General features: G+C 35.9%; 1 protein-coding gene across 2 annotated transcripts in view; it reads right to left on the bottom strand.

The window, feature by feature from the left end:
- YAF2 (YY1 associated factor 2) overlaps positions 1 to 23,518 on the bottom strand; it is a 75,372-nt gene that overhangs the window by 42,194 nt on the left and 9,660 nt on the right. The window contains exon 3 of one of the 2 annotated variants that reach the window (XM_054591226.1): positions 5,732 to 5,803. The exons of the other annotated variant lie outside the window; for it this stretch is intronic. Coding sequence (XP_054447201.1) covers positions 5,732 to 5,803 — 72 coding nt within the window. The remainder of the gene's footprint in view (positions 1 to 5,731; positions 5,804 to 23,518) is intronic. 2 annotated transcript variants of the gene reach the window in all.

Raw genomic sequence — 23,518 nt, 5'->3', positions numbered from 1 at the left:
GCTACAACATGGTTGAACCTTAAAAATATTATGCTATGTGAAAGAAGTGATCACAAAAGGCCACATATTAAATGATTCCATTTATATGAAATGTCTAGAAAGGGCAAAACTATAGAAACAGTGGATTAGTGGTGGCTAACACTGGTTTGTGGAGAATTGGTATTGAGTGTTAATAGGTACAGAGTTTCTGGAATGATGAAAATGTTCTTAAATTGACTGTGGTAATGGCTGCACAACTCTGTTAAAAGTACTAGAAACTACTGAATTGTACACTTTAAATGGGTAAATTGTATGGTTTCAGAATTACAACTTAATAAAGTGCTATTTTTAAAAATCCCTCTTGGGGAAATTTAGTAGAGCTCTAATTTCTGAAATGGTTTTCGTTTCTCTGGATTTTCTTTTCCTTGTACAGTCAATTTTGGAATGATTTTTTTCACTAGGAAACAGACCATTTCCTTTGGTTTAAAAAAAGTATATATTAATGAATTACAAGTGATTTCTCGTGATCTTTAAAATTAATTGTTCTTGTAATTATATTCCTTTTTTATACACAATTGCCTTGTAACTCTATTCCATTTTTAAATTTTACTGTCATCTGTTTCTTGATGAGTATTTTCAGGACTTAACTGAAAAGAGACAGCTGTGATATGAATAAATATCGCTATTGTTTTTAATGTTGATTACTTCCTATTACCAAATTCTCTATTTCTTTTTATTTCCTTCTTTTCTTCCTTCTTTCTTCAGTTTTACTTTCTCCTTTTTTTAGTGGAATATCTGGTTCATTTATTTTCCTTCAACTGAATATATGGATTTAAGGTTATAAATTTACCCCTACGCATCTCTTTTCTTGTATTTCTCAAGTTGTGATACAATGTTTTGTTGCGATTAAGCTCTAATTATTTCATAATTTCCACATTTTTAATTCTTAAAAAATTGTCATTTTTTTCCTTCAATGTTGTCTCTGTACCATTCTCTGTATCCTCTCCAATAAGACATTCGTTTAGAGCTTTTCAATCTAGCCTCTAATGCACCTTAGCTTTTCTTCCATATTTTTCATCTCGATCTCCCTGTGCTGGGTCCTGGGTTACCAGTTATAACTCAAAAAAGACAGTTTTATCAGTAAGTTTAACAACTTCTTTCTTCAGCTGTGTCTCGTCTATTATCCCCATTTATTGAGTTAAAACTTACTATATTTTTCATTTTCAAGATTTCAATTGGTTATATATCTACATATTTATTGTTTCTTGATTGTTCTTGATTGTTTTTATATATAAAGAGACTATATATTCAGCAACTACAATTTAGGTAAAATGTTCCTTGAAAAGTTCTCCATTATAAAACTCTTTATTTTATTTTACTCTTTAAATACATATTTTATTGATTATGCTATTAAAATTGTCTCATTTTTTTCTCCCCTTTATTCTCCTCCCTCCTGCACTGCCCCTCCCCCAACCTCCTCCCCTCTTAGTTCATGTCCATGTGGGTAGTACAGGTAAGTTCCTTGGCTTCTCCATTTCCTATACTATTCTTAACCTCCCCCTGCCTATTTTGTACCTACTATTTACGCTGCTTGTTCCCTGTACATCCCCCCCCCACCGCATTGTTCCCCCTCCCCTTTCCCCTCATCTCCATTTCTATTATTCTGTTCCTGTTCTAATTGTTCACTTAGTTTCTTTGTTGTTGCTGGTTTTTTTAGGTTCAGTTGTTGGTAGTTTTGAGTTTGTTGTCATTTTACTGTTCATAGTTTTTGATCTTTTTCTTAGATAAGTCCCTTTAACATTTCATATAATAAGGGCTTGGTGATAATGAACTCCTTTAACTTGATCTTATCTGGGAAGCACTTTAGCTTTGCTGGATAGAGTAATCTTGGATGTAGATCCTTGTCTTTTATGACTTTGAATACTTCTTGCCAGCCCCTTCCTGCCTGCAAGGTTTCCTTTGAGAAATCAGCTGATAGTCTTATGGGAACTCCTTTGTAGGTAACTGTCTCCTTTTCTCTTGCTGCTTTTAAGATTCTCTCCTTATCTTTAATCTTTGGGAAATATAATTATGATATGCCTTGGCATGTGCTTCCTTGGGTCCAACCTCTTTGGGACTCTCTGAGCTTCCTGGATTTTCTGGAAGTCAACATCCTTGGCCAGATTGGGGAAGTTCTTCTTCACTATTTGTTCAAGTAAGTTTTCAATTTCTTGCTCTTTCTCTTCTCCTTCTGGCACCCTTTTGATTCAGATGTTGGAATGTTTAAAGTTGTCCATGAGGTTCCTAAGCCTCCCCTCATTTTTTTGAATTCTTGTTTCTTCATTCTGTTCTGGTTGAATGTTTATTCCTTCCTTCTGCTCCAAATCACTGATTTGAGTCCCAGTTTCCTTCCCTTTACTGTTCGTTCCCTGTGTATTTTTCTTTATTTCATTTTGCAGAGTCTTCACTTTTTCCTCCATTTTGCATCCATACTCAACCAACTCAGTGAGCATCCAGATGACCAGTGTTTTAAACTGTATCTGACAGGCTGGCTATCTGTTCATTGCTTAGTTCTATTTTCGGAGCTTTAATCTGTTCTTTCATTTGGGCCATATTTTTTTGTCTCGGCACGCCTGTTATGTTGGAAAGGGCAACCCATGTTGCTGTGTCGTGACGCAGTATGTGGGGGGGTTCCAAGAGAGAACAATGCCACTTGCTTGGATCTCAACTGGCTTTCAGTCACTTCCCCTGCTACCCACAAGAAAACTGGGCCTTTCTGATGCTGATTCCTGGGTGGGTGAGTCTGCATACATTCTAAGACTCCGTGGGTCTCTCCAATGGACTCTCCTGTGAGGCTGAGAGTTTCTCCTGCCACCACAGCCCTCACAAGTTTTTACCTCCAGAGGTTTTGAGGGTCTTTTCCCCTGCACTGGAATCCTGGGTTGTGTGGTCTGTCTCACTCCTGAGCTGTTCCTCACAGTTTATCCACATGCAAATGTGAGACTGTCCCATCTACCAGCTACCACCTTGCTGCACATCCTTTCCACCCTGGCTGTCTGTCTCCACCCTTCCTACCAGTCTGGATGAATGTTTCTTCTTTAGGTCCTTGGTTGTTGGACTTTCATACAGTTCAATTTTCTGGCAGTTCTGGTTTGTTTTGTTTTGTTTTGTTTTTTTTCTTTGCTCTTGTCCTTCTTTTGCTTGTGTAAGGAGGCAAAGTATATCTACCTATACCTCCATCTTTACCGGAAGACCTAAAACTCTTATTTAATGCAAAAAAACAAAACAATCTTCCTTAAGAGTTCTCCTGACTGCTATTCTATCTACCAAATGTTATTCTACTGTGCCTACCTGCACCAAGAAGACATGGAAAGAAGTTCTATTATTCCCATTTTAGAATTAGAGAAACTTTAGCACAGTTCTTTAAAATACTTTTTCCCCAACATCTTTTTTGGAAAATATCAAAGCCACAGAAGAGTTAAAAATACAATGTATACCTATGAGTATATGCCTTTCACCTAGGTTCAAAATTAACATTCGCAATACCTGCTTTATTTTTCTTTTTCTCTCTCTTTATATATGCATACACAACCATACCCAAATACCCATACTTTTTTTCTGAGCCCATTCAACCCATTATGATACTTCAATTCTAAATATTTCAGTATATACCTTTAAGGAATAATGGCATTCTCAATATAACCATCATACCATTATCAAACCAAAGAAACCATGAGATTGAATAGTCTCTGACACGCATGTGCGTAAGCAGACTCAAAACAAGCACTTAAGTCATCTGACTAAATGTTCTTTATCTTGGTTTATTTATTGGACCTGAATTGATTTAGAAGTGACACTCTGTCTAAGGGCATTTCCTTCCTCAATGGCCTTGAAAACAGATTTTATTTACTTCTTCATTGACAGGTATATTTAAACCCAAGCATTCCTGAAAATTAAGCAATAACCTTTTAAGATAGTCAAATCTCAAAAATCCACTACACCCAATTTGCAGTTTGTCTAACACTACACAAAGCCTTAAAGTTTAGCCAATTAACTCTCTCAAAACTATACACTCCCTTGTAATGTTCCATATAAGTTTATACTGTACTAAACAATTATAATATCACTGTACCAGTTTTAAAAGAAAAAAAGTTCTTAAAATGCACAGTACAAACAGAATTAAGTAAACCTCTTTTTAAAGGAAAAAAGTTTTAAGTATATTTATGAATTAGATAAAAACAAATTTTTCAGTGGCTACGATTTAATCTCAGTGACTGACATTAGGAACTAAATAAGATAAAAAGAACAATAAAATCCTATCCTTGCTCTCAAAGACCATACAAGTCAGCTTAACAATTCTATTCCAAAAGAAATGATAATACAGCCTGGAGCTCATATTTAAAAGCTAAACTGTGTCATACAAATAAGGATTATATCTATAATTACAGAAATGTTTAAGATCAATCTACAAGTAAAGGAGAGCTAACAAAGAGTGTTTATTTTGTGCCAGTAGAGGCACTGTCCTAAGTGCATTCCATGAATTAATTCAGTCCTCACAGCAATCACAGAGAGGCGCTAGCCTAAAAGGATTTATGTAAGGGGTACGACTTGATCTCAACCTTAAAGTACAGAAAAGAGAACAGAAAGAAAATCATTTCAAGAAAATGGAAAAGCACAAACCAATAAATATATATGACAAGTGTCCACGTAAGACCAAACAAAAGTTCCAAATTGAACAAATTCAGGCTATACAGGATGTGACTGGATTATGAGAGAAAAATACCTAGCAACTGGATGAAAATTTTATGAAATAGCTAGAGCAGGGGACCACTACCAGCTCTTTATGTGCTCAAAGTGCCATTTGCAAATGGTAACCTGGTAACAATGCAGAATGAATTAAAGAGAAATGAGAAGCAAGGAACTCTGTCCATTTCAAACAGTAACATGCCAGAGAGCACACAATGAACCCACTGTGCCATCCTTCACATCAATAAGCCCATCCACTATGAACAAGAAAGTGGTAAAAATAATTGCAACATGCCCTGAATTATTTTACAAATATAACTTCAGTGAAGTTAAAAGGTACAGTGAAAACTATGTCATTAAGAAGTGATAGTCAAGTCATATAAAACTATTTCTGCTGTTCAGTACTAAGCCAGAAGAATTTGGCCAAATTTGGCATAAACATAAATTTTACAGTGTTAAGTGTTTACTTCAATAAAAGCAATACCACAAATAAATGAATTAACAACAAAAAACCCAAATAAATGAATTAACAAAATAATTCAACAAAGAGCTTCCTTAAATTGCTTTAAAACTATTTATAGTATTTCTCATAAAGTAATAAATATAATTTTTATAAACAACCTTTATGTAAATGATATACTTTGAAATAATGTCATATTTATTCATAAGCTATTTAAGAATTAGGTATTTATCATCTATATAAGAAACTGCATTATCCACATCAAACTCAGAAAAGGCCATCACAAACAACTGCCTTTCTTTGTAACTAAATGAACTTCTAAAGAGAAGAAATGTGAGAAAAAATAATCTCAAGTGTGCAAAAACTAGATTACTTACCAGTAACTTGAGTTATCCTATTGGGTCTTTTCTCTCACAGATCCACCTCTTGCCCTTCTGTCCAGCATGAGATTCTTCATGATGGGCATCCACTGGAACTGAGGGGGCATGCAGTACAGATGTATATGTAAGAAAGTTGAGGGGAGGGGATTTGGGAGATGCTAAGACATGCTTCAGTGCACTTGCTTACCTTCCTGAAATTGGAAATTTCAACGGTTCCTTGGTCCTCGAGGCATTCACAATAACTTCAAAGAATGTGGATCTGTGGAGATTACCCAATAGGAGAACTCCAGTTACTGGTAAGTGATCCAGCTTTTTCTTCTCTATCAGAATAAGAAGATTATTTAATTTTATTTGAGATGATTAATACATACAGAATTACAGAGAAAAGAGTTTTAAGTTCACCAGATAACTACATATGCCTGCACCAAAGTAAATACAGAAACTATCTACTTACTACAATGTAAACAAAAACTTCTGGCATTATCAAAAACACAAGCAAAAGAAAATGATTTGAATGGTTTCATTTTCAAATTCCCACTGTAATGGCAGCTGTATTTTAATATATAAATGTAACAGCTATCAATCTATGCCATTTCACTGAAACACCACCACCATTTTTAATATTAGTATAAGGAGGCCCCTGGCTGGTGTGACTCAGTGGATTGAGTGCTGGTCTGCAAACCGAAGGGTGGCCGGTTCGATTCCCAGAGTCACAGCACATGCTTTGGTTGCGGATCAGGTCCCCAGTAGGGAGCGTATAAGAGGGAACCACACATTGATGTTTCTCTACCTCTTTTTCTTCCTCCCTCCCCTTCTCTCTAAAAGTAAATAAATAAAATCTATTTTTAAAAAAATACATATATATAAGTAAAAGGATAATTAGTCGATCAGAATCTGTCCTTTCCTAACTAGCCACTGTGATTAACATTCACTGACTTTTGGTGGAGGCCACTACAATGGATTAACAATATATGACTTCAAATAGAAAGCATCAATACAATTCCCATTCATCATTCAATAGGTCTTTAAAAGAACAATTTGCCATCTATAGCAAATCAATCAAACACACATATAAATGTATGCCAGGTCGTAGATAAATAACAGGGCTTATTTTACATTAAATACTGTACAAAGTAGTAGAGCAGTATTTTTTATTAACTGTTATACTTTTTAATTGATTGCCTAAAAATGGACCTGTCATTTTAAAAAAACCCAACTGTTTCTAACAATAACAAAAGAAAGGTCTCCTCAACAGAACTTTAAGTTATCTGCTGTCTCCCAATAAGACCTCCTATTACTTTTAATTCAATACATATTAATCAGGCACATGTTCATTTTAATGTGCTACAATAGTGATGACTTCAAACACTAATTCCTGTTGAAGATACAGAGAGATATATTCCAGTAATACTCCTCCCTTTTATTATTATGTTACTAAATAACCATCCCCTACCTTCAAAAGACTATGATTTCATGGTTCTTCAGCCTAGGCAAACAGAGATAACGTACACCTTTTCCTTTCTTTTAATTGTAAATAGGATTAAATGGTTCACAAAATTCAACAAAAACAAAATGAAAATGTAATTTTAATAAGTCTTAAGTTTCAATGTTGTAATGAGGTAATATTTGTATTTTGTAAAGGCTAACAGCACACATATCAAGATTTTTGCTAAATTTTTACTTAATTTTAAGATACAAATTGTCTTCGGTAAATTATATCCATTTTTCTATAAATCTGATTTTTAAAAAGTAACAGTAATTAATGCATTTATTTTAATTTATTGATTTTAGAGGGAGAGAGAGGAAGAAGAAGAGAGGGGGAGAGAGAAAAAAAAATCTTTTTGTTGTTCCACTTATTTATGCATTCATTAGTTGATTCCTGTATCCTGATCAGGGGATCAAACCCACCACCTTGGTGTTTCCTAATAATACTCTAATGAACTGAGCTACCCCGCCAGGGCTAATGCATTCATTTTTAAATGACTTATTCATTCAAACAAGGGCACTAGACAGACCTCCATTTCTAACTGCAATACAAGGATAAATACCAAAAGGGTCATCTTGTTAGTTACCTTTTCTAGTTAACTAAATTCCTAGTTAACTTTTATTCCCTTAAGAGTAAGCAAGTATACAATGCAAAGGTCCTACCATGTTCGGGTTGATAAAACAGGCACAGAAACATTAATTCAAATAGTTATCCTTATGGTATAAGCTAGTATAAGAGAGGTCATTAAGAACTAATAATTTCCAAATTTTATTTATAGCAAATGCAGTCTCCATGAAATTCAGGCCTTATGAATTTAAAACAGAATCAAGTGCATTTTTTTAAAAGTAAGTGAATTAAAAGATCTTGAAAATATTTTAAGATAACCAAAAGGGTCACTTACAGACCAGCACTGAAAGCTCTGTGTTTGTTGTTACCATGCCATAAGCTCAACTAAGATAACAGACTTGATCAGAATAGCTTAGAAAAGAAACTCCAAAAATTAGGATGATCTATTCAAAAGTATCCTGTGTAAACTTTCATAATCATAACACTCTCCACAATAACGTAAATCATCTTCCTTAGTAATCAAGAACTAAATCAAACATTTCACTAATGAAAATCTACTCCATCAAATCAATCTGAATTTATGAAAAAACTGCTCAGTAAACAATGTGGTAGCTAACATTCACTTTCAGTACTACCCACTGGTTTGGACATTCTATTTTGGCAGGAAGCACCTTAAATTACAACTGGTTTTCATGATTCCAAGTACATTATTTTATAATCTTTATTAAGATCTAAATATTTAATGTAGCACTGGCTGAGGTGGCTCATTTGGTTGGAGCTCCATCTGTTGTCCAAAACCCAAAGGCTGTGGGTTTGATTTCCTCATCAGGGCACATACCTAGGTTGCAGGCCCAGGTACATAAGGTTTCTCTGGTCTGGGCCTGTATGGAAGGCAACCAATCAATGTTTCTCTCTCACATCAATGTTTCTCTCTCTTGCTCAAATAAATACATATTTGAGGCCAGGGCACAAATGATTTTAGTTATAACCTGGTTAGGGGGATGTAGTCTAAGGACTAAAAGAACTATAAAGCCCAAACTTCACTCAGAGACTAATCATTTGTATTCATTTTGGTACTATTATTTTGAAACTATATATTTTATGTTGCAAGGTAAAGAAAATAAGTAATTGATGTTATTGATTAGAAATCACAACATGCAGCATAAAAGAGCTATAAGAACACATTAATATTAAACTGAATTGCAAGTACCACTAGACACTCATTTAAAATACATATATATAGTTTTGCCCTGGCTGGTGTAGCTCACTGGACTGAGTGCCAGCCTGTTAACCAAAGGGTCACCAGTTCGATTCCCAGTCTAGGGCACATGCCTGGGCTGCAGGTCAGGTCCCCAGTATGGGGTGTGAGAGAGGCAAATACACATTGATGTTTCTCCTTCTCCCTCCCTTCCCCTCTCTAAAGATAAATAAAATTTTAAAATATATAGAGTTTAGAAATAGTTAAAACATTCTAAACAGTAGTTACTAAGTAAATCACTATCATTATCATACCAATATATAAATTATATTTGCTAATGCTACAAAATCAGCTATTACATTAGATTTACCTTATAAAAGGAACCTACTTAAGACTCTAAAAGTTGTCAGAAATATTTACACAAATAATTTTCCATGTTCCAATACCTGATTTTTACAAGCTAGAATTTTAGGGCTGCTGACAAATTTTATGTTGAAAATATGAGATACACAGTATATTTTCATGTTCTTGACTGACATTTGATGGTAAAGATATTAATACCCAAGGAGGGATGCTCACAGGTAACATAGGACCCCTGCTCTGGACAGAACAGCTCCTTTTATCTACTGTGTATTTTGGGATTCCCCCACATGCTTTCCTTGCACGTAAGAATTCTGCAATAATGATAAAAAGTTTTAAACTTTAAAGGATAGTGTGATGGTCATAATGATCCCACAACCTACAATGCATGCCCTTCTGTAATCTCCTCTCCTTGAATACAGGCTGGATTTTATGACTCATTTATAAGGAAAACAAGTAGTGGGATGTCATAAGAATATTACAGCTTTTGTTTTGGTGGATCCCACTTTGGGTAAGAAAGCTGCCATGTTGTCAGCAGCTCCCTGGAAAGACCCACATGACCAAGAAATTGATGTCTGGTCAACAGCCACACTTGGAAACAAGTGTTCTAAGGCCTGCAGAAAACCACAGGAGTTAGCCTGGATCCTCCCCCAGTTAAACCAGAGAGACCCTGAACCAGAACCACCTGCTAAGCTGCTTCTGAATTCTTGAATCTAAAAAATAAAAAATAAATTTAAAAGATAATAAATGTCTATTGTTTTCTGCCACCAAGTTTTGAGGTAATTTGTTACACAGCAGCAATATATAACTAACACAAAAGGCATACAAAGTAATTAGTATTAAGCTAAAAGTGGCAAAGCAAATGTCAATTAGCTGCCTAACAAGGAACTCAGAAAAATAATGCTGATGACAGTTGATAGGTGGGGGCCCAATTCTGAATTTTGCTCTTGGTTTTTAGGCCCCAAAATTCAACCAAATATTAAAGCAGGTAAGACTCAAAGGCTAAATTTTACCAACCAACCCCACCAAACTGATTAAAAAATCAGATGCCACCTTCCAGGGGATTTCCTTCCCATTATCAATGTATGCAGACAGGGCCAAAGCATTACAAAGAACTGCACAATGCACAGGGTGCCGCAGCCCTGGAAACTGGTTGCTATGCCTACTGACCACTTTTGAAAAAATAAAATGATGTTAAGATGTAGACAATAAAGATATAAAGAAACCTATATTTATACAACTCCAGAATAAAGTATCACTCTAGTGAACGCCATAGTATCTCTCACTTCCTACTATCTCTTACACTATGCTAAATATTGACAAATTGTCCAATGTGGTAATTCTGTGTGATTTTTGTTTTATATCATTTTATCTTCTCATCACTTTTCCAAAGATTCCTTAATCAATCTAATTGGTACTTAATATTTTGATCTTCCTAATTTGACAGATACCCTGGTCCCTTAATTAAACATATTTTAAACCATATCTTAAAATAGGATACTTCTTTAGACAGCTGATAGCATCTACTCAACATTTTCCTGAACCTAATCCAAAATGTATATACAGCCCTTTATACACTAACTATAGTTAGGATCCAAGTTAATAAACAAAAATGTCAACAATTATGTCACCATAATGATGAAGTCTAACCTTTATTTCATAATTAAATTTTTTTCTCACCTTTTCTGTTTTTCATCTTTTCTAATTATATTAAAATTAATCTCATTGGATTCTAAGCTCTCCATTAGTTTTCAAATCAATTCTTAATAACCATCTCAACGATGTTAAGCGCCTATCTTCTGTGTAAAACATTGATTTTATAAAACAATGGCAAAGCCCTGGCCAGGTAGCTCAGTTGTTTAGAACATCATCCCAATACACCAAGGTTGTGGGTTCAATCCCTGGTTGGGGCACATACAAGAATGAACCAATGAATGCAAAATAAGTGGAACAACAAATCAATGTTTCTCTCTCTCTTCCTGCTTCTCTCTCTTTAAAAAAAAAAATCAGTAAGCAAAAAAATAGCAAATTTTTGTAACATATATTTCAACATAGTCTAAGTCAACAGTGACAGTTTTCAAACTATTACCTACATTCTAAGTAATAACTTTGTTATTCAGCACTCATAAAATCTAAATCTAGAATCACATCAAATCCAATGTACTCCACAAATGACTATCACTTTTCAAGCCAAATACAGATTTATGGAAAATGCTGTGATTTGCTTGGTTAGCTGATCCATAAAGAGTGCTACAATTCATTCCTGATAAAAACAAAAAATAAAGGAAATAAAGGTTTCTTCAAACCATTCATGTTCCTCCACAATTAACCATGCAATTTTCCAAGAGTCTTCAAAGTTATTGTACATTTACTTAACACTTTAAAAATTCTTGATACCAAGATGGACCCAAGTTTCTTATTAATTCTATTAATTTCTATAGCTATAATCAGGAACTACCTGTAAAAGTACAGGCTTAATGATAGATTTTACTAGATAATTAAAGCTCTCTTCCTTGAGAAACAAAGTGAAATACTAACATAATTTTACTTACCTCCCAACCTACCAATATTAACCTCCTTTATTTAACTTATAGATATAATTCAGAACTGTTGTAACTATCACGAAAAGCTTAGCACAAGCACCATGCAGGATTATCCTGTTACAACTTAAAATACATATATTTTAACATTACATAGAACGCAAGCTTGTTAAAATAAACATTACATAGAACGCAAGGAGAAATTCAAGATTCTTTCTAATGAGAGTAAAGTCCATCTGACATGGCTGACCACATACCCTCCTTTTGAAAACATTCTCTTCCCTCTGCTTCTGTAACATTACACTTTCCTGGGTTTCTTACTCCACATTTAATTTTTATTCCTGCTCCATTTCTCTCTTCTTCTTTATGGATGCTCTTCTACCACCACAAAAAAGTGGTGATGTTTCTTTTTTCTGTCCTAGATTCTCTTTTCTCTTGCTACACAGCCTATTCTTCCCCTGATTTTCCTTACCACTCCCAAGTCTTCAACTCAGTCCCGTATAACGATGGTTATCTGATAAATATTTATAGCCCTGTTCTCCTTCCTAAACTTAAGCCTCCATATCCAACTACCTCACAGATCTCCCCTCTCAGACACCTAAAACTAAACAAATCTAAAAGTGAACTATTACCTTCCCCCAAGCCTGCCCTTCCTCCTGTTCCCTATGCCAGTGAGAAGTACCACCATTTATTTACCCAGCTACTTAAGCCAGAATCTGGAATTCTTTGCTTCTTTCCTCTGTACAACCCAGCTTCCTATCTTCTACAGCCATATGCAACAATCCATAAAGTCCTATAAATTTCTCCTTAACATATCTAAACTCCATGCATTTCTCTCTCCTGTTGGTATTATCCTTTTTGGGCCACTACGGTCTCTTGCCTAGACTATTGCAATGGTTTTCACTAAATGGTTTCTCTGCCTCTAGTCAAGACTCAACAAACAAGTAAACAGGACATTAGACAATAAATAAAATCCTGTATCAACTGCAGGTTCAACTATGCACTGAACTGATGGCAAAAGAAAACATTTTAAACTTCTGAAAAAGTTTACATAAATTCTTTATCAAATAAAATGGACATAAACATAATCCTCCCAATTCACAGGTTCATGAAATGAAATTACTGTTCCTTAAAAAACAAGAAGTAGAAAACAATTTAAATCAGCAACAAAATCAGGTAAATGATAAAAAGAGCCTTGCCAGGCCTTTCCAGTTCAGTTATGTGTTACTAATACCTATGTAAGGCACAGTAATAGCCATTGGGAATTTTTATCAATATTATTTACAATTATTATCTTTATTATTAAGAACCATGTTAATTTCCTTACATCATTCATCACATTTAATCATCACCAAAAAGCTCTACAGTTATATGGCTACAAATAGCAAGGGAAGGATTTAAACTGAAATGTGATACCAGGACCCATGGTACTACTCTAAGAAATTAGTCCAGGGAAGAACAGAAAAACAGAAACAAAATATTTCAATACACTGTGTAAATACAATCATCATATTTTGCACAGAATGCTTTAAGAGTATCTAAAAGGGCATTTGTTCTTGCCCAAATAAAGGAGAGATGATGCTTAAAGAATTAAAAAGAATGCCCTGGCTGGTGTGGCTCAGTGTGTTGAGTGCCATCCTACAGACCAAAAAGTTGCTGCTTCAATTCCTGATCAGGGCACATGCTTGGATTGCAGACCAGGTTCCCAGCTGGGGGATGGAGAGGCAACCAATTGTAATTTCTCTCGCATATTGATGTTTCTCTCCCTCTCTTCCCCCCTCCCTTTCCCTCTTTCTAAAAATAAATAAAGAAATACATTAGAAAAAAAAAGAATAAGCAAGAAGCTCTGACTGGTGTGGCTCAGTTGGTTGGCCATCATCCTGCAAAGTAAAAGGTCACCGATTTGATTCCTGGTTTAGGGCACATGCCTGGGTTGGGGATTCTGTGCCTGGCATGCAGAAAAGGTAACCAATTTATGTTTCTCTCATATTGATATTTCTCTCCCTTTCTCTCTCCCTTCCCCTCTCTCTAAAAATAATAAAGCCTTAAGCATTAGAAGTTATGGAGGACAGGAGCATGCAAGGCAGAATAAAGCATAGTATGACACGTAATAAGATGACACAGTGGCCAAAAAAAAGACAAGACCATGCTCTCCGGCAACACAACCTTGAAAACAGACTTACTCTTTAAAGCAAATAGTAAATAATGCTACTTTAACTGTTTCAATTCTGAAGTATACATACAATGCTCACCACTATTAGCACTACCTAAGTACTTTCTTGATGTTTGAACTTTTACTGGCAAGGCCTAAATGTTCACTTGCAAGTCCACCTCAGGATACTAAGGAAATGTTATTTTCTTAGTAAAAAACACTTATTCTCATGCTCTGGTTTTGTTAATTACCCTACTAGACTCCACACATTTGATAATGAAGACTCTTATACCCCTATATTAATTATATTACTACTTGTACATTTGATGTTTTTAGCTAATATTTTTTGCAGACTTTCCATAGTAGGCACTGTGCTAAGTACCTTTGAAGAATTATCTCATTTAATCCTTACAGCAACCCTATCAGGTAGGTATTATTATTTCCATTTCACTAATGAAAAAACTGTGGCTCATAAAGGTCACACATCCAGTTAGTGGTGAGAGCAATATTTAAACCCAAACAGCAGGACTCCAGAATCTAAACTCTTTACCACTATACTACATATTTGTAGAGAATTATTAAATATTGAAGTTCTTTTTTTTTTTTTGGTTTCCTTTACCGTACTAAACACAATACAAAATTTACGATGTTTAAAAACATAAAACTAGATATATTTTCCTACACTAAAAATATGGATATATAATGAAATCCTACAAAAGTGGCGGATAGCAAGATTACAGTTAAAATGTAAATTACCAAGGAATAGCACAGAAAAATGCTGTGTGACAAAGACATTATGTTTATGGAAAATTGGCAACAAGGGAATAGTGACCAAATCTTATAACCAGATTCTCAGAGATAATGGAATGGTCTTATTAAATTTTATCAAAAAGTACAATTTAATGACATTATGAATTTAGTATTTTTTTCATCTATAAATTGTATTGTTCATTGCTCATCTAATCAGGTTATGTAGCTCTGAGCCTTACCATCCCTAGTCTTAAAAAAAGAGCGAAGTGTCTTAAGAACATGAGTGAGAAGAAAGGAAGGATGCAGGAAAGAAAGGAGAGAGAAAAGGTCTTTCACAGAGAAAGCTTCAAATCTCCCCACCACTATACAAAGCTTATTATGAGCACTTCCCTTTGAAATGTGAGGCAAGAAGTCTTGTCACAATTGACCCAGTCTGCGCTGAACAGAAGAATCTGAGTTATACAAGGCTAAATGGATGGAATAGGGCAGTGATTTTCAAAATGGTTTGATTGCAAAACACCGTTATGAAATAAAAATCAGACGAATCCTTATACAGAAAATGTGTAAGAGCACAGGGTATCTGGCTGAAGTGGAGTTGGGGGCAGAGAGCCCCCTTGCTTGCTCCTACTGGCAGCCAATGAGACAATTTCATGAAACCTCAGGGTTCCCATCCACACAATCCAAAACACAGGAGCCCTTCTGAGGGAAGGCCACCTCCCTTCTACTGCAACAAACTTGTTACCTGATCATAACTGGCAACCCCATCTCCTCCTACTCCCTTACTTCCTGCAACTTGCTCTCTCACAGGAGGCTGCCAAAGCCAGCCATGAATGCTGTATGGTTGAAGGAATGTATGGCTGTGTATGAATACGCAGAAGAAGGGATAAGAGAAAGAAGGTATTAATAGAGGAGGCATTTTTGGACATAAAAGTTCATGAGGGAAGTGTTGGCCAAACAGAAACACACCCATACACTCACATGCCTGTATTCTCATGCATGCCCACATACACGCCCACGCTTGCAACCCTGACTGCACACACACACATACAAGCAAAATAAAGGGGGGAAAGGCCCTTTGGAAAAAGCAGATCAAGTGGGATGGACACCTCAGAACCTTGCCCAGCTCATTATCTTATCCTAAAAAAAACTAGAGCAGTGCTTCTCAAATTTTAATGTGCATACAAATAATCTTTGGATCCTTTTAAAATATAGGTTCTGATTGAGTAAGTCTTTGGTAGGGGCCTGAGATTCTGCATTTCTAACGAACACACAGGTGACACCAACATGACTGGTCTTTGAACCAACTTCAATTACAAAGGTCTACAGAACCTTATGTCCCAACATGTATGTTCTGGTCAAGAAAGATTGAGAACTGCTCAATTAAGTAACTAACATAAAACAAGTTGTTCTACCAGAGAACTTCTCAGAAACTGTATTAAATTGCACTAAGATATGATATGCAGTATTTTCCAAACTTTGACTTTTTGTTTTCAAACAGCATTCACTATGGCTAGTGTTTGTGAAACACACTGGAGCATAAGGGATCAGGCAAGGTGAAAGCAGTCATGGGAAGAAGTCAGAGAAGACCAATGATTTAAAAGTCTCCTCTTTTCTCACATTTTTTTCAAAGAGATATCTCAACTTCCACTTTAAAATGCTAATATCTACATGTAAAAAGACAGAAAAGAAACACAACATTTTAATAAGTGGCTATGTCTGGCTGGAAATATGTTATCATGATGGACATTTCTATTTTCCTTCTTTTAGTTCTATATTGTTTAGTATCTTCAATGAGTATGGAATACTTTTGTTTTCAAGTTATTTTCTTAAAAAAAAACAAAACTATCCACCATGCTCAGGTTATTTACATTCACATTTGAAAGAATTCCCTTATTCATATTTACATAAAGCAGAAAAGTTTTTTCCAGTAAAGGAAAAGCTGTTGGTAGAGTAAGGAAAACGAAGGAATCGGAAGATTTTAGAATGTAGTCTAGAAATGAACATTAGTGAGGAGACTTTGGGCCTTGGGGGAACAAAAGATAAATAGCAAAAAGGGATGGAAGAAGACCAAAACAACTCTGCCTACTCTGCAAATGCACCTAGAGCTCTACTTCTAGAACAGCTACTTTTCTCACATCAAATATTATCTACTTGCTGCTGTTGTAGGTTGATCATTCCTAGTATGTCCAATAAAAGTACAATATTGTGCAAAGTACCATGGATCAAATTATAAAACATATAAAGATGAAGCGTTTTAACTCATGTTTAAAAATTGTCAAAGGGCTGTACAAACTTTATCACATATTCATATATACACATATAATTGAATTGGTTATTAATTATACCATTAGTGATTCTTAGTACTTATATCACAAATATAGGGGAAATAATATTTACCGGGAGTGTTCTCCTAAGACATACTATGATATCAAAGACAGGATATACAACACAATAAATGCTACTATAAAAGACATCAAAATGAAGACTGTTAATATTTGCACTTCAAAAATATTAGTTAACATAAGGAAAACAACTGAGTTATTTTGTTCTTCATTGATTATAGAGCTAGCCCAGATTTTAACATAAACTATTATATTAATTTTAAGAAGTAGGCTTAATGTTTGAAGTTACCAAAATGTATATAGCACTAGATATAGGTATAGTGAAATTTACAAAGAATAGTTATGAAGTTACTTGCTAGGAAATTTAAAATGCTACTACAGCAAGGTAATAAAAAGGACTGGAAATCCAAATACCTGAATCTGACATAGCCGGCTATAGACCTTGAACAAGGCACAATCTTTCCAGGCGTGTTTCTTACCTGTCAAGAGGATGCCAGGCTAGAGCCATAAATTCCAACAAATAGAAAAGACTGCACTCAGCAGATTGCTATGTGTTACCTGGCAGTTCTCTAAGACTGGTACCACAACTGAGCTGAAAATCCAAGAAGGGTTTGCAAATACTAGTGGTCTCAACCCATTTCAAAAGTTTTAATGCAAACATCTCTACCCGAAACCCCTCAAGATCTTCCCTCTGAAGACTATCTTATCCCTCTACCATTAAGGTTTCAAGTAATAAAACTAGTCTGTCTCAAGAAATTATTAAATATGTGGAAGCTCTTGATAGGTTCCCTCCAGCTCTGAAATTTTCAGTAATTCTATAATTTTCCACAGTAAACAATATTATAGAATGAAGTGCATACTAAATCTTTTTAGAAAGATGATTATCAATCACAGATCATATATCAAAAGACAGAGATTTTAGCAAACATGTAAGCCAATAAATAAAAACACTGTAGGTGTTCAATATTTATTAAATGAATAATTTACCAAGTCACTATGATATATTTTATATACTTGTATACCAGTAAAATTACAACCAATAAAAAATGATGTCGGGAAAATGTGTCTTTCAAAAAACACGCAAAAGTTTCATTAAATCCTTGAATAAAACTTGATACCCCACAGTATGCTAATCTTCCTAGCAAAGTATGCTGGCCTTGAAGGAAATGTTATCTAAACTTGAAGGAGAGGAATAAGCCAAGAAACATTTTACCAAACAGGGCTGTTTTATAAACCTGTTTATCAGAGATGGAAGGGTGAAAAGATCAACCAAACAACTTGAGTTCCAATACAGGTTCTAACACTAAATCTATGGTGAGATGATCACCTTCCTTTCCTCTAAGTAAGGTGGTTTGATGAGCCAAGGAAGGATATATAGAAAAGAATTCTGAATACAGTACAGTACTACATAAATGATAATTTAAAGATATTGCTTTCATTGAGTTTCTATCCCCCCCAACAAACCACCAATAGTAACTAAAAATTAATTTGGCAGTAATAAATTATATTTTTTCAAATACATACTTAACGGTAATGGCTACCATTCAGTGAGCACTTACTATGTATAAGCTACCATGAAAGAGCTTCACGGAAATTAACTCATTAAATCTTCTCAGCAATGCTTTTTAAAGAAAAGAAAAAAACCTGAGCAGCATTGCCAGTATAACCAATAAGATAGATGAAGAAACACACATTAAATTTAATAATGTAGTTCTATTACAAAAGTATTTTATTCTCAAAAAAGGTGGATTCTGGGATGAGTTAGTACTAAACTTTAACAGTCTATAACATCCTATGTCACAGGCAAGTAATCATTTTTGTCTTCTCTAATTTTAAATTATGTAACAACTATTATCATAAAAACATTAGTCTCTTTTAAAAACATACACGTCTATACACACAAGCATACACATATGTACAAAGGCAGAAAGAGGTTTTACCGAGCAATGAAGTAGCAGCTTCATTTGGCTGAAATTTCTTAGGAGAAAGGTAACCCATCCAATTAGAAACTGGCCATGATGTTAAAGCATATTTTATCAAAAGTACTTTACTAGGAATAGGTGGAGGAGAGTATGGGGGGATAAATGGTAATGGACAGAGACTTGACTGGGGGTGGTGCACACATAATGTACAGATGATGTGTTGTAGAACTGTGCATCTGAAACCTGTAGAATTTTGTTAACCAGTGTCAACCTGGTAAGTTAAATAAAAAGGAAAAAAGTGCTTTACTGATAACGGCAACAGCAATAACTGATCTCATACTTAATTTGAGCATAGGACCTCTCCAAAACCTAGGACTATGTTAGAAAATTAGTTTTAAATTCCTTCTGTTTACTCTTTAGTGATATTATCTATCTTCTTTGTCAGAATTCAAACTGTCAGAGAGCTGGAACTGGATGTCATCCACAATTCCACAGTCCTAGTACAATTCCTGGCATGTGGTAGGCATCCAATAAGCATTTGTAAAACTCTATAATTCTGGTCACTTCCATTTACTTCCAAAAATTCACACATGTATACAGGAGGGTTCTTTTCCAAATAATCATTTATACAACCTGTATCAGAATTTCAACTTTTTCAAAGTTTATTTGTATAAAAATAAGTAAGTAAATAAATAAATAAATAAAATTTCCTTTCTTATACCTATGGTTCTCTTCTAACAAACCTTTATTGAACACCCATTACCTCCCAGGCACTTTGTCAAGCATCTTCGTATATGATAATGAAAAACTCCTATTTCCTTTAGAAACTGACAGCATAACAAATGAGTAAATGCATATATGTAACAGAACTATGGCATGCTAAGTGATATAAAAACATCACAAATTGATTTTGAGGGACTGACTATGCAGATTTTAGAAAATACAGTTACTCTCATGGCATTAACCAAAGAGCCATCCTCCTCTCTTTGATTATTTGTTCTCAAGAAAGAATACTCAGCTTCCTGAGAAAGCAAAAATCAACACTGTATTTATGAGTAAATACTAAAGCTAAATGGGGAACATAATCAGAGGTGTGCACAAAAGACACATAACAAAAGGCAAGTTTGGGATGGTCCTAGGAGAATACCATAGGAAACAGACCTATGAGCTGGGTCTTGAAGATTAAGCCATTAACTAGGCACGAAAAATAATGAAATTCTAGAAAGAAACCAACGCCCTGACTGGTATGGCTCAGTGGGTTGGGCACCATCCAGCAGGCCAAAGGGTCTCTGGATCAGTTCTGGTCAGGGCAGATGCCTGCGTTTCAGGACAAGACCAAGGAGGTTCCCGACTGGGGGCTTGCCACGGGCAGCCGCTCTTGCACATCAATGTTTCTCTCCCTCTCTTTCTCCCTCGCTTCCCTTCTCTCAAAAAGTAAATTTAAAAAATCTTAAAAAAAAACCAGATGGCAGCACAGGTAAACATGGCTCGCCTCCTCATATAACCACGTCAAAATTACAACTGAAATATATAACAAACATTACTCACAACAGTCAGAAATCAAGTAGAAGGGAAGTCTGGCAACTACAGAATTAAAGAAATCACATCCATTCAGACTAGTAGGAGGGGCCGAGATGCAGAACAGGCTGGTCCCAAATCCACATGTGGTGGATAAAAATTCAGGAGGGCTATCTCAGGAGCAAGGAGTCCAGCCCCACACCAGGCCACCCAGCCCAGGGTTCCAGGGCCAGGAAGATAAGACCCCATCACTTCAGGCTCAAAACCCAGCAGGGATTAAGGTGGTAGAAAAAACTTCTGGAGTCCCAAGTAGTTGCTCTTAAAAACCCACACAGGGACTTACTCATACTTGCTCCCTCTCAGCTCCAGCACCGACATAGCAGCTTCAAAGGCACCAGTGGCACACAGGGAGAAACTGAAGTTTCTAGGATCAAGGCAAGAGCTGAGGGACAGCTTTTTCCCAGAGAGAAGACGAGCAGAGGCCACTGTACCTTTGCTAAACCCTCCCCACACAGGGCCACAGAGCCAGCAGACTGGTGACATATCTGAGACTCCTGTGACTTGGCTAACATTACTTGCCCTGCTGTGGAGAATCCCAGAGACTCTGTCCCATCCAGCTGAGAGCCCAACCAAGCTGCTTTTCCTTATGAATGGTTGGTTTTGGCTCAAGCTTCACAACTTCCTAAATCCTCTCAAACAAGCAAAAGCCAGACTCAAGGAGCCCCCCACCCCTGTACTTCTTGCTAAGTGGCCCAAGGCCAACATTAGCATCAGCAAGCCTAGATTCACGAAGTGTCTTTGCCAGGGATCTCCAAGCCCAGAACAAGTAGCAGCCACCTCAGATTGCTTTACAGCTCAGGCAGGGTGGCCCTGGGGGCTGACCTTGGCCTCCACCACTCGGAAACCCCAGAGCCTGCGTTGCCGGTGGACAGCTACAGACCACATCAGAGCACCACCACCCTGCCCCTGCACAGCTGATCCTCTGTAGAGGGTGGACGTTGGAGGTCGGTGGTCACAGCCACTCCATGCAGCTGTCTGACCTGAGTAAATCCCTCCCATTGATCTGTCAACAGCAATCAAGGCTCAACTATGAGAAGACAGTATACTCAGCCCACATGAAGGGCTCATCTTGACTGCCCAGCTTGGGTGACAGGGGAGGCTGTGCCACTGGGCCCTACAGGACACCTACTACACTATGCCACACAACCAAGACTGAAAGTTACAGCAGCTCTACCTAATACACAGAAACAAACACAGGGAGGCCTCCAAAATGAGGAGCCAAAGAAGCATGGCCCAAATGAAAGAGCAGATCAAACCTCCAGAAAAAGAACTAAACAAAATGGAGATAAGCAATCTTTCAGACGCAGAGTTCAAAACACTGGTAATAAGGATGCTCTAGGAAATTAGCAAGGACCTCAACAGCATAAAAAAGATCCAGTCAGAAGCAAAGGATACACTAATTGAAATAAAGAATAATTTACAGAGAAATAATAGTAGAGTGGGTAAAGACAAGAATCAAACCAATGATTTGGAACATAAGGAACCAAAAACAACCAAATCCAAAAAAACAAGGGAAGTATAAGCAGCCTCTGGAACAACTTCAAGCATTTCAACATTCACATCATAGGGGTTCCAGAAAGAGAAGAGCAAGAGCAAGAAACTGGAAATCTATTTGAAAAAAATAATGAAAGAGAACTTCCCCAATTTAGTGAAGGAAATGGGCATGCAAGTCCAGAGGCACAGAGTCCCAAGCAAGATGAATGCAAAGGGGCCCACTCCAAAACACATCATAATTAAAATGCCAAAGGTTAAAGACAAAGAGAGAATCTTAAAAGCAGCAAGAGAAAAGCGATAGTTACCTAGAGGGGAATTCCCATTAAGACTGTCAGCTGATTTCTCAAAAGAAACTTTGCAGGTTAGAAGGGACTGGCAACAAATAGTCAAAATCATGAAAAGCAGGGACCTAAGCCAAGATTGCTCTACCCAGCAAAGCTATCATTTAGAACTGAAGGGCAGATAAAGAGGTTCTCAGACAAGAAAAAACCAAAGGAGTTCATCATCACCAAGCCATTATTACATGAAACGTTAAAGAGACTTATTTAATAAAGAGAGGAAGACTAAAACTATGAACATTAAAATGGCAAAAAATACATGTCTATGAACAATTGAGTCTAAAAAACAAACTACTCAAATAAGAAGAACAGACAGAATCATGAATACAGAGAAGGTTATGATGGTTGACAGATGGGAGAGGGGAGTAGAGGAGTAAGTGAAGAGGTGAGGTGATTAAAAAGTACAAATAGGTAGCTATAGAATAGCCATGGGGATGGAGAGTACAGTATAGGAAATGGAGTCAAATAGCCAAAAATGGAGTCATATAGCCAAAAAATTTATACAAATGACCCATGGACATAAACAATGGTGTGGGGATTGCCTGAGGGAGTGGTGGTCCTGGCTAGAGGAGGGCAATGGGGGAAAAACTGGGACAAAAGTAATAGCATAATCAATATGATATAATTTTTTTAAAAGATATCAGCAACAAATCTTGTTAGCCTGACTCTGGACAATTATGTAGAAAAGAAATACCCAATGAGGGAAAATTCCATTATTTTCCTAATGTCTACCCAATTTTTGTAGTTGTTCAATATCTGCTAATTTGTATAATTTATCTTTAAATGTAGTAAGTTCATAGATTAAACAATACTACCTTAATCAGAAGGTAAAAATTAGTTCAAATTGCTTTATAATTAAATTTAATTTGTTCTATTAATTTTAAACTCAATATAGTTCAAACAAATGAAAAATCTGAATTCAAAACCACTGTATTTTGCCATGTATAATGCACACCTTTTTGCCCAAATTTTTTTAGGGGGAAATTAAAGATGAGCATTACACTACGCATGAGATGGGTAGTACAAATTCCATATCTATATAAACAGATATGCTTTTGCGTTAAAAGTGTAACTGTAGAAAGCAATAAAGGTATCTGAATGCAAAATAATATCCTGGAACACGATAATCAGTTTTGTTGATCTTATGGTGAATTTGCAACGAAGCATAAAATTTCCTGTGCCTTGTATCTGTTCTTCTGTGTTGTAATTATGTTTTATGTAAAATTTCTTGTACAATAATATGTTCA

Source organism: Pteronotus mesoamericanus, unplaced genomic scaffold, assembly GCF_021234165.1.
Source record: "Pteronotus mesoamericanus isolate MK-2021 breed Mesoamerican mustached bat unplaced genomic scaffold, CSHL_Meso_final scaffold_21, whole genome shotgun sequence".
Lineage (NCBI taxonomy): Eukaryota > Metazoa > Chordata > Mammalia > Chiroptera > Mormoopidae > Pteronotus > Pteronotus mesoamericanus.
Note: the sequence above shows the minus strand (reverse complement) of the source record. Positions and strands in the feature narration are given on the sequence as shown.